The sequence below is a fragment of the Callospermophilus lateralis genome, chromosome 6, assembly GCF_048772815.1.
Source record: "Callospermophilus lateralis isolate mCalLat2 chromosome 6, mCalLat2.hap1, whole genome shotgun sequence".
Taxonomy (NCBI): Eukaryota; Metazoa; Chordata; class Mammalia; order Rodentia; family Sciuridae; genus Callospermophilus; species Callospermophilus lateralis.
Genome location: NC_135310.1, coordinates 24,057,393 through 24,069,377, shown reverse-complemented (window position 1 = coordinate 24,069,377; position 11,985 = coordinate 24,057,393). Strand labels below are relative to the sequence as shown.

General features: G+C 38.7%; 1 protein-coding gene across 1 annotated transcript; it reads left to right on the top strand.

Annotated features, from left to right (window-relative positions):
• The first annotated feature begins 10,073 nt into the window (after positions 1-10,073).
• Positions 10,074-11,651, top strand: Stx11 (syntaxin 11). Its single transcript, XM_076859669.1, has one exon. The coding sequence runs from the start codon at positions 10,074-10,076 to the stop codon at positions 10,935-10,937; it is 864 nt and encodes a 287-aa protein (XP_076715784.1). The 3' UTR covers positions 10,938-11,651.
• Positions 11,652-11,985: the final 334 nt, after the last annotated feature.

Genomic DNA, 11,985 nt, shown 5'->3' with positions numbered 1-11,985 from the left:
AAAAATGGTCTTCACCCCTTTATCAGAGGAGCAGCAAAGATTGCATACTAATTCCTTTTCTTTCTTTCTTTTTTTTTTTTTTTTTTTTTTGAAATATTTCACAAAAAGTGTGTACAGATGGGTTGAGAGGAAGAACAGGGCACTGGGGAACCAGCTCAAGGAAGTAGGATATAAATCTATGGTCATCACATAAGTAAATAGATGGACATAGTCAAACAATCTGATGCCTTCCTGGTTTGTATACTACCTGAGTATAATAATTGTCATTTATTGAAATCCCAGTATGGGCCATCCTCATGAAATGTTTTGTCCATGTTCAAATTTTATTGCTACAAATGGAAATGCTATTCCATTATTCCCCTACTTAACTTAAGATTAATGAAAAGTCCTAGACTGTTTTCACTAATAATCTTGTTCCATCATTTTTTTGTAGATTGCTTAAATGCAACAACCTTCTCTTTCCACATTTTCAAATCAAGGCACAGTGCAAGATAATCATAATCGTCTTTTTATGCTTTGACTTTCTTTGATTTTATTCAGCTTGGTTATTGGGTTGATTGAGGAGAGAACACTATTAAGTAGCCATCCTTACCTGCCCCATTTCCATTCCAGTTGAGAAATGAGAAGGAAGAAAGCAGTTGGAGGCCAAGATGCCACCTTTGCTACTGAGAGAGACAGGCTGGCAGATGTGGCTTATGTCTGAAAATGTGCTTTAGATCCTGAACTCAGAATTCCATGGACTTACCCTCCCCTAGTAGCTCTAGCCAGAGATGACTTCTCCCACCCTTACCAGGAGTAGAGCAGAGGGGAACACAGGTGTGTGGTAGCCACTTCCAAGAGAAAGAAGAGGCTGGGCTAACAGGGGCTGTTTCTCCCAGATCCATCCTGGAGATAAGTGACTCCATGGCTCTTGGCAAAAAGATGTGGAGAGAGAGAGAGGGGGGGGGGAAGGAAATTCAGGGAAGAATGTGACTTATACAGCACATCCTCTGTCTTCACACAGCTACAGTGCAGGTGGCAAGGACATGAACATAGGACCTGGAGATATGTGAGCTTAAATCCAAGGCTTCTTCCTTTCTTACTGAGTGAACCAGATAAAGAACTTAACTTTCTGGGACCCAGATGTAGTACATTAAAAATGATGTTATCCTCCTTACAGGGTTATCATGAAAATTATTGATGGATTGAATATCAATTGTCCATCCCTGTGACTGGTTCATAGTGGACATTCAGTGTGTGAATCAGTGTTTTTCCTTCCTTGTTTTAGGTAGCAGCTTGATTTTTTTTTTTTTTTTTTGAGAGAGACAGAGAGAGAGAGAGAGAGAGAGAGAATTTTAATATTTATTTTTTAGTTTTTCGGCGGACACAACATCTTTGTTTGTATGTGGTGCTGAGGATTGAACCTGGGCCGCACGCATGCCAGGCGAGCATGCTACCGCTTGAGCCACATCCCCAGCCCAGCAGCTTGATTCTTGAGGGTTGCTGGTCCAGTCCTAATTCATCATTATTAAATGCTTGATCTAATATGTTAACCTGCCACAATCTGTAAGGGGAAGGAGAAGATTCTCAGTGGTGGTATATGAAGATAACTGAGACAGTGGTGGACATTTTAACTCTAGAGAAAGGGAAACATTTGAAAGCAAACAAAACTGCATAACCCCACAGTTCAAAGATGTTAATAATGACATTAGAGTTATCAATAAATTGTGTCCACTCTTTAAGGAAGCAATGAAATGTATGAGGTTTTTTGTTTGTTTGTTTGTTTTTTTCATTTTAGCTATTTTTTATTTATTTATTTATTTATTTTTATTGGTTATTCAAAACATTACAAAGATTGCAGAATCACATCAGTTACACATCCACATTTTTACATAATGCCATAACAGTAAATGTATGAGGTTTGAAGAAATTTGAGATTTAAAGGAGGAAACTTTAGGGATTGAAGTCACTTCTAAGGAAAAACCTCATGCATTTATGATGTTGGATAATATCATGTAAATATTATCAGCCAAAAATAATATTTGTTTTATTTTTGGAGAATTTAGGTGGAATGACCAGAATAGATTAGCTAGATTAATTAGATTAATCTTAATAACAAGGTTAGATTAATGGCTCAAAGACTTTGAGAGGAAGGAGAATAGAGAAAGGAATGTAAAATTTCCCTTACCTAGTATTACAGGTTAGAAAGGAAAAAAAGATAATTGATGATTCTGAAATCTCCTTTGAATTCTTCTTTTAAGAGATACTCTGTAGAATAGTTATGAAATACAGTGGCATGAGTTAAAGGTATACAATTTTCAAACAGGAATCTAAGTGTGTTCCCACCATTGCTCTTTCTACATAGATCTCTTTATTTTCCAACCAATACCTTGCCTCAACTTCCAGGGCCAAAGCCAAATCAGATGGAAGCTGCAACTCTTTTTGTTTGCAAATACTAATGTAAAAGTGGAAAAACTTATACAGGTTGTCTGAGCCTTGACCTCCAAGCTGTGCCTCTCTTTACTGTCTCACTTACTCTATCACTTCTGTGCACCTCACTTGAAAACTTCAATCTCCAAGTGTTTGTCCTTTCTTATTTCAGAATTATTTTGTGGGCTTTGGAAAGTTGTGGGGACATATTGCCTGACTGAGGGCCCCAACAACTGAAATGTGGCAAAGTTGAGGAAACTCCCACATGAAGAAATTAGGACAGAGAAGAAAGTAGTGATTCTGATGTCCAAAGTGTTTTGATGTGATAATCTGGATTAGGTTATTAGATGCTGCTAATTGTTCCAAATATAAAACCTCAGGGAGCAAGTTCCCTTAAGATTAGAGATTTTGGAAACCTTTTAGATGTCTCAGGAAAAATAAGCTAGCGTGGTTTTGTGGATTGTGGATGGACTCTTGAGTCAGGCTTTTAGAATTCATATCTCAGCTCCACATTTATGAACTGTGTGACTTTAGGAAAATTGTTTACTGCACCCCTTAGGCTTCAAGTTTCCTCACCTGTAAACTGGGATGATGTTAATACTTCATAGGGTTAAATGAGTTACTATCTGCATGATGCTTATCACTGTTTTGCACTTTACAGTTTCTTGCAACATTAGCTATAAAGCAAAATTATAAATCTATACTGGGTAGCTGCTTTGATGTAAGATGCATTTCTATAAAGTGTGTCTGAAAGCATATGGCTAGAAGTGAAAGCCTGGTGGCTCGATGGCTGTTTATTGACTCTGCATAATATACTGCTGACTTCTGCTCACACATTGGCAGACACTTCTGATTCTGGGAACTCAGAAGTAGGGACATTAGGGAGCATCAAGTGAGCAGAGGTGGAGACTGCTTTGAAGAACTCTTTCTTGGTTGTTGCTTCAGAGTAAAGAGTTAAAAAGAGACATTATTTCTTCTAGTTCTTTTATAAACATAATGCATTTCAATTAACACTTTAAACTCTCAAATTGTGTTTGAATTTGAATCCTAAGAAAATATCAAATGTGTTCTCTTTTTTTATTTGTTCTTTTTAGATCTGCATGACCATAGAGTGTATTCTGACATATATACAAGGAGTATAACTCATTCTAATTAGGATTCCATTCTTGTGGTTGTGCGTGATGTGGAGTTTCACTGTAGTGTACTCATATATGAACATAGGAAAGTTACGTCCATTTATTCCACTGTCTTTCCCATTCCCATCCCCCACTTCCCTTCCTTTTATCTAATCCATTGAACTTCTATTCTCCCCGCTCCTTGTTATGTGTAGCATACATATATCAGAGAGAACATTCGATCTTTGGTTTTTTTTGGAATTGGTTTATTTCACTTAGCATGATAGTCTCCACATTGATCCATTTACCAGCAAAAGTCATAAAGTTATTCTTCTTTATGGCTGAGTAATACTCTATTCTTTATTCATCTATTGAAGGGCACCTAGGTTGGTTCCAGAACTCAGCTATTGTGAACGAGCTGCTAGAAACATTGATGTGGCTGCGTCACTGTAGTATGCTGATTTGAAGTCCTTTGGGTATAAACCAAAAAGTGGGATAGCTGGGTCAAATGGTGGTTCCATTCCAAGTTTTCTGAGGAATCTCCATACCGCTTTTCAGAGTGGTTACACCACTTTGAAGTCCCATCAAAAATGTGTGAGTGTGCCTTTTCCCCACATTCTCACCAACATTAAATGTTCTTGCCCAATGAACTTTATGATCCAACACAGGATTTTTTAAATTAACTTTAGAGCAGCAAGAAAATAAGACTTTTTAGGAGCTTTTTTTTTTTTTTTTAGTTTATAATTTTAGAAGATCAAAGGACAATTTTTGTCTGTTAGACTTGACTTTTTTTTTTTTTTAATTAAGGGATAGGGCAAAATACTGAATTTTACTCAGTTGAATGAGATTATTACATATGGATCTGAATCAGCCTGCTGGGGAAAATGCACTCATTGTCCTTTAAGGCTGTAACTGTGGTGTGCGCTGAAAAGTAACTGCTAAGTTACTGTGACATGGTACCTATGGAGTTTCCCATTCCCTACCAGACACAGTGGTGGGATGGTTGGGCAGGAGGGACTGGACCAGGTGATTGAGAAATGTTACACAGAATGACCACAAAGAGCCACACAGGTTGTGATCTCTTCAAGGAGGGAAAGGCTGGTGATTCATACCATGTTCAGCTTCCCAGAAAGATGCCCTGCTCCGGGGTTCAGCCACCTAGAAAAAGGGGTATTGTCATTTTCACAGGAATACTATCTGGCCTTACACACAAAGGTCTGCAGAGGCCCCTATGGGTCAGTAGTGGACCTTCTGATTTGTAATCACAACTCTCTTTTAACAATACCTAAAAATTGGTATAAAATAAGGACCTATGAGACACTTATCATGGAATCTGAAAATCAGAACATGAACCGTGTTGGGAGATGCTCAATGGAGAATACATCTTGGGGGCAAGACCTTTTCTGCTTCATACATTGCTCAATACCATATGCAAAGAACACACACGGGTGCATATGTGTGTGTCTAAATGTGCACTTTAACTCCTGTTAAAACTAGAATCCTAAACTTTCAGAACTTAAAGCAAAATAAAACGTAAAATGTTTCTTTATCATAAATACAGAAAGAAAGGACTCTACATACTTTGGGGGGTTTTTGTTCGTTTGTTTGTTTTTACTTCCTGTATTCTACAAATTGATCTCTGAAACAAACCTCACATAATTTGATGTGTGCCTTGCTGTGCTTTGCATTGTAGAGCCACATATCTGAGGTTTCTCACTCTTATAAAATACTTGAACAAATTGCTGTGGAACAGGGAAAACTCTTGTTTCTTGATATTAGGTAAATTTTACTTAATGTGTGTATTAGTTTATTAGGTGTTTTAGTCAGCTTTTTCACTGCTGCGACTAAAGGACCCCACCAGAACAAGTGTAGAGGAAAGATTTATTTGAAGACTCGCGTTTTCAGAGGTTTCCATCCACAGACAGCAGGCTTCATTCCTTGGGCCTGGAGGTGAGGCAGAACATCATGGTGGAGTAATATGGTGGAGTCATCATCATGGTGGAGTCATCCATCTGTTGAGTAATAGACTGTATTGGATGCTAACTTAAGCAGATGCATGCAGATCAACTCCATGCTAGCTAGCCAATGTTCTTTTCCAGATACCATAGGTGTGGACCCGATTGTAATGTGTACACCTTAAAGAAGGAGTTAAGGATTCAACTTTAAAACAAATAGAACTTCTGGTTTTCTATGGGGTTATCCATATTATGAAATCTTCATGGACATAAAAGTTTTGAAAATATGGAAAAGCACAAGGAAATAATTAAAATCTCTTTTAGAATTTTGTGACCCAAAGAAAATTGCAATTAACATTTTGATGTGTATTATTTAACCCTTTATTTCAGAATACGTGTGTGGGAGTTCTCCACATTCTCTTCTGATTACTTTCTTTTTCTACCTAAGAGAGTATTTATGCTTTCCATGTCATTATAGCTAGCCTTCTAAACTCTGCAATTCATTTAGCAGTCTCATTATTATGCATTGAATCATTTTAATTTCTTTCTTTTTTTTTTTTTTGTGGTGCTTTTTGGTGCTTGGGATCAAACCCAGGGCCTCATGAATGCAAGACAAGCACTCTACCAACTGAGCTATATTGCCAGCCCATTGTTTAATTTTTGTAAAAACAACGTGGTGATAAAAATGTTTACAGTTATGAGCATCAAACTTCTTTGCATATAACCTTGGAGTGCATTGCACATAGGTCAAAACAAATGCACACTTTCAAAGCTTTCAGTACATATCACTAAGCCATCCTCTGGGAAGTTTCTATCAATTTACCTTCCTGTCAGCAAGCTTTTGAGAGTTCTTAGAATCCTTACCCATTTAAAATATATATTTTTTTATTTTAAAAGTTCCTGCTAATTTGGTGGGGGAAAAAGAAAAAGTCTCTCAACTATTTAAGTTGTATTTTCTGTTTAATAGTTAAATTCTTTATGAGTGCACTTTTATACATTTGTTAAAGATTATATCAGTCAGGGTTCTCTAGAGGAACAGAATCAACAGGAAATATGATTATAAAAAGAGGCTTATTAGGTTGACTTAGGTGACCAGAAGCTGGATCGTCCACAATGGCTACCGACAGGCTAGAGAGCTGGTAGAACCAGTAGCTGCACAATCCAAGAGGCTGAGCCCCCAAACAAGAGAGATCAAGAGTGCTACCCTAGTTCAAGACTGAAGGCTTCTGGAAGCTCCCTCAAGAATCACTGGCAGAGTCCACTTTGGAAAATTGAGGAAGCAAGAGTCGGATATCCTGACAATTGCAGCAGCAATCAAGAACCCCTTCAAGAAGAATTGATCTAGCATCTGCTGTGCTTCCTTGTTCTTCCATTTTTTATTCCATCCAAGCCACCATCCTATCAGATGGTGCTGTCCACGCTTAGGGAGGGTCTCCACTTCAGTTTAGTATCCCACATGCCAATCATTCCTAGATACAGCCTTATGACACCCCCCAGAAGCCTCTTAACCATCAGCATCTCTTAATCCAATCAAGTTGCCAATTCAAATTAACCATTACAAAGATACTTTTATGTATAGTGGTGAGGTGGAACTATCCTGGAGTCTGACTATTCATTTACTGGTGACCTGGGATTAATTCCTGAATCTTCTGATACTAACTATGACCTACTTCATAGTCTGTATGAAGACTGAGGAGGGTATCACATGAAAAGTACCCAGAAAGTACCAGGCACACAGTAAGCACCCAGTCTGTATCAGCTACTTGTATGATCTCTGTTGTTTACATTTCTTCCTAAAATGAGATGTCTTTTCATTGTGTTTGCACAAGTGCTTGGTATTTTAGGGCTTTTTGTTGTTGTTAGTTTTTAAAAAATACATACTCTATGTTTAAAAAAACTAGAAGAAAGGATTTTGAAAGCTTTCACCATAAAGAAATGCTATTTAAGGAGATACATATGCTTAAATTGATTAAGCCATTATGTAATATGTCAATTAAAAATAAATTTAGGACTGGGGTTGTGGCTCAGTGGCATAGTGCTTGCCTCAAATATATGAAGCAATGGGTTTGATCCTCAGCACCACATAGAAAGAAAGAAAGAAAGAAAGAAAGAAAGAAAGAAAGAAAGAAAGAAAGAAAGAAAGAAAGAAAAAGGTAGGTAGGTATTGTGTCAACCTACAACTAAAAAAATGTTTAGAAAAAAACAAAAACAAATTTAAAAAATAATTTTAATTGGTTAAGCAAACTAACCTACTATCTGCCTAATATTATCATTTCCCTCTAAATTCTGATTTGCTTAAATTTTGTTCCAAGTATAAAGAAAATTTGATACACACACACACATAACACACACATATGTGTATATATACATATATGTGTATACACATATAATGGAGTTTTATTCAGTCATAAAGAAAAATGAAATTTTCATTTGCAGGAAAATGGATGGAACTGGAGACCATTATTTTAAGCAAAATAAGCCAAATTCAAAAAGTCAAGGGTCCTGTTTTCTCTCATATGTGGAAGCTAGAGAGGAAAAAAGAAAAGAAAGGTACAGGGCAGGGATCTCATGAAAATCAAAAGGAAATCATTAGAGGAAAGGAACCTGGGATCTGGGGAAGATGAAGAGGGGAGAGGAAGTGCTGGGGAATGATATTGGCCAGACTATATTATGTGCATGTCTGAATATGTAACAACAAATCCCATCTTTGTGTATAATTATAATGCAACAATAAAAAAATCTAGGAAGAGAAAAGATGTTTTTGTTCCAAGTGAGAAAATATTTTAATATCAAGACATTCAGGTCAGAATAAGGCATAGTTTTGGCCCATCGTTTTTCCCCCTCACAATCAGACTGAAATGGGAGTTGTTCTCCCTTTTGTTGAGATGGTCTGGTATTGATTTTAGTCACCAGATAGCAGAAATGACATTTTAAGCAGGAAAATGTATTACCTTTAAAATCACTACCATAGAATAACGCTTCTGCTTAATTTATGTAAATAATGATCATGGTAGATGGGAGGCTGTGGTTAATATGTCACGAGTTTCCATTTACCACTAAATCCAGCTTGTCAGCATTCCATTAGTGGTACTATATAAAATTGATTACCTCAGCTTGAAAGAAGCTTTTAATTTGAGATCAAAATTGCTGATAGATTTTACAGCCATTAAGCACTACTACTTTCCCACTTTTTTCTGCAAATTATATAGCAAGAGAATCTCTTTAGCCATGAAGTCTCACGTATGAGGGCAAAATATCTCCTACTTTGGCTTATATGCATGGTACTAAAAATAAAAGTTTGTCACTTCAGTAGAAAAATATGCATATAGAGAACATCATTTTTGCCTTGATAAGCAGGGAAATTATCAGAAATTCTGTTTGAGCTGCCAACTTGTTACAAAAAAAACATTAAAAGTGGGCAAATATTGCTGCATAATGTATAAATGAGAGTGGTTCTATTATTGCTGTAAGGCTATGTATGATTGAAGTTTCCATATACAAAGTTTTTTTAAAAAAACAGTTTTGTTAATGATGTTTACCATTAGGGAATTAGGGAATGATATTAGAGACAGGGGTAAGAAAATGTCAAATTTTTTTTGATACCATGTGTGCCTATGTTGGCCAGGCTGAGCTTAAACTCACTAATCCCACCTCAGCTTTACCAGATGCTGGGACTATGGTGTAGGCCATTACACCTGGCTTTTTTTTTTTTTTTTTTTTTTTCCCCCCCCCCCCCCCGTGCTGGGGATTGAACCCAGAGGCTTATGCTTGTGAGGCAAGCCCTCGACCAACTAAGCTATATATCCCCAGCCCACACCTGGCATCTATTTCCAAATTTTGTACTGTACTTTCTTTTTAGATTTAATCTGTTTATATTTTTGTGGTTTTACTTCAAGAATGTTTTATTTTCACAATATTTTAAGAGGAAAAAATTTAAGCTGTGATTTATACGATAACTACTTTAAGAGTTATTCTGTACAGGAAGGAATGCTCATTAATGCTAACACAAAATTAGGAACATTTAGTGTTGGTCCCAAGACCTTATAAATTGTTCTTATTCAAAAGTCCCAGTGGGGCTTGGGTGTAGCTCAGTGGCAGAGTGCTTGCATAGCATGCTAGTGGCTCTGGGGGTAAAATAGAAAGAAAGAGAAAGAGAGAGTGAGCAGGCGGAAGGAAGGAAGGAAGAGGGAAGGATGGAAAGGAGGAAAGGAAGAAAAAAAGGAGGGGGAAAAATTCCTATGTTTACAAGACTTTTCATATTTTTTTCTGTATCTGTTTTGATTGCAATGATTGGAAGGCAAGAAAAAGAAATTGTTTCCCAAAGCAATCTAAAATTTTCACTTGCTGATTGAGTTCTGCTGTCCTGTGATATTGAACTGCAGAAGCCTATAGGCTGTAAAAACACAACTGTTCATGCCTTTGAGTCATATTTTTTTTTTTTTTAATTGTGAGCAAAATGCTAGAGAACATCTAGCTTCTTCGGTGCATTGAATTAGGAGCACTGATCGGAACTTTTCTTTAAGCTTCAAGTCCTCTGAATGCGAATGTTTGTCGCTAGAGGAATTTAACCTGTGCATCTCTTTTTGCAGGCAACATGAAGGACCGGCTAGCAGAACTTCTGGAGTTGTCCAAGAGTTATGACCAGCAGTTCCCAGATGGGGATGATGAGTTCGACTTGCCCCATGAGGACTTCGTGTTTGAGACCGACCACATCCTGGAGTCCTTGTACCGAGACATCCAGGACATTCAGGATGAAAATCAGCTGCTGATGGCCGACGTGAAGCGGCTGGGAAAGCAGAACGTCCGCTTCCTCACGTCCATGAGGCGCCTCAGCAGCATCAAGCGCGATACCAACTCCATTGCCAAGGCCATCAAGACTCGGGGCGAGAGCATCCACCGCAAGCTGCGCGCCATGAAGGAGCTGAGCCAGGCTGCCGAGGCCCAGAACGGGGCGCACTCTGCGGTGGCGCGCATCTCGCAGGCTCAGTACAGCGCGCTCACCCGCACCTTCCAGCAGGCCATGCACGAGTACAACCAGGCGGAGATGAAGCAACGCGAAAACTGCAAGATCCGCATCCAGCGCCAGCTGGAGATCATGGGCAAAGACGTCTCGGGAGACCAGATCGAGGACATGTTTGAGCAGGGCAAGTGGGACGTGTTCTCCGAGAACCTGCTGGCCGATGTGAAGGGCGCGCGGGCGGCCCTCAACGAGATCGAAAGCCGCCATCGTGAGCTGCTGCGACTGGAGAACCGCATCCGCGACGTGCATGAGCTCTTCTTGCAGATGGCAGTGTTGGTGGAGGAGCAGGCAGACACGCTGAATGTCATCGAGCTCAATGTGCAGAAGACTCTGGACTACACCGGCGAGGCCAAGGCGCAGGTGCGGAAGACCCTGCAGTACCAGAGGAAGGTCCCCTGCTGGACCATCTGCTGCTGCTGCTGCCCGTGCCTCAACTAGCAGCTGGCCCACACCTCCACCACCATCCCTAGCCCGAGCCACCCTCGAAAGGACCGTCAAGAGGCCAGGTCCTCTGCACTGGCCTGAGAGGCTCCCAGATCCTTAGAAAAGAAGAAACGAGAGGCTCAAGAATTGGAACCCAGCTGTTGCGGAAGGAGATAGTTGATACCTTCCAAGGTTTCTTCGGTAAAGACAGATTCCTAGTCAAGTTGTACAGGGCAAGTTGTGTGACACTGCATTATTAAATGACACTGCATCTTTCCTCTCCCACCAAAGGTTAAGGAACTGACGTTGGACCTGACCATAGGGTTGATGTCCAAAGCACGCTTCCTGTTGAAGCTCAAGGAGAAGGTCAATTTTACATTCACTCACAGTATGAACTCATCATCAAAACTTAAATTCGTTTGTCTTGTCCTGAAAGTGTTGGTTCTGTCCAATTTCCAGTGAAATTGATCTTGGGAAAAAATGGGTTTTCTGCATTTCCGAGTCATCTGATTTATGATATGTGATTTGGGCCTAGAGGTAGACCTTTCTCCTCACCTCCCGTAACGATAAAAGCACATGGAACGCTTACTATCCCATAGTTCTTTCACTTTTAATACCTTCCACCACAATAGATTTTGTGATTATTTTTCCAAATAATTTTAAGCACTGAGTATTGAAGAAGCACTCAAATAGAAGTATATAACAGTCATATTTTATGTATTTTCACAGATAAGATTTATTTAAAATTTACTTTTTTACTTGATTGCATATACACAAATGTATGTAAATGTAAAATACTAATATTCACTAACGTGTACATAATGACCAATTGGCTTTATCTTTACTTTGTAAATATGTATATAAGAAAAACACTTTTCCTGTCTTTACTAACATAACCAATGCAGAATTGGTGTTAGTTTGGCTGTTTTGAGTTTATCTTCCTCAATCTGCTTCTTCATAGTCCAATTTGGATCCAAATTATATTTTGAAAAACTCTGCATTGGTTATGTTAGTAAAGACAGTGTTAAAGGCTGAAAACATGGAACCAGAGACAATAAAATTA

What these genes read in the sequence shown, in the direction of transcription:
- Stx11 (XM_076859669.1), top strand. Translation starts at nt 10,074, where the DNA reads ATGAAGGACCGGCTAGCAGAACTTCTGGAGTTGTCCAAGAGTTATGAC.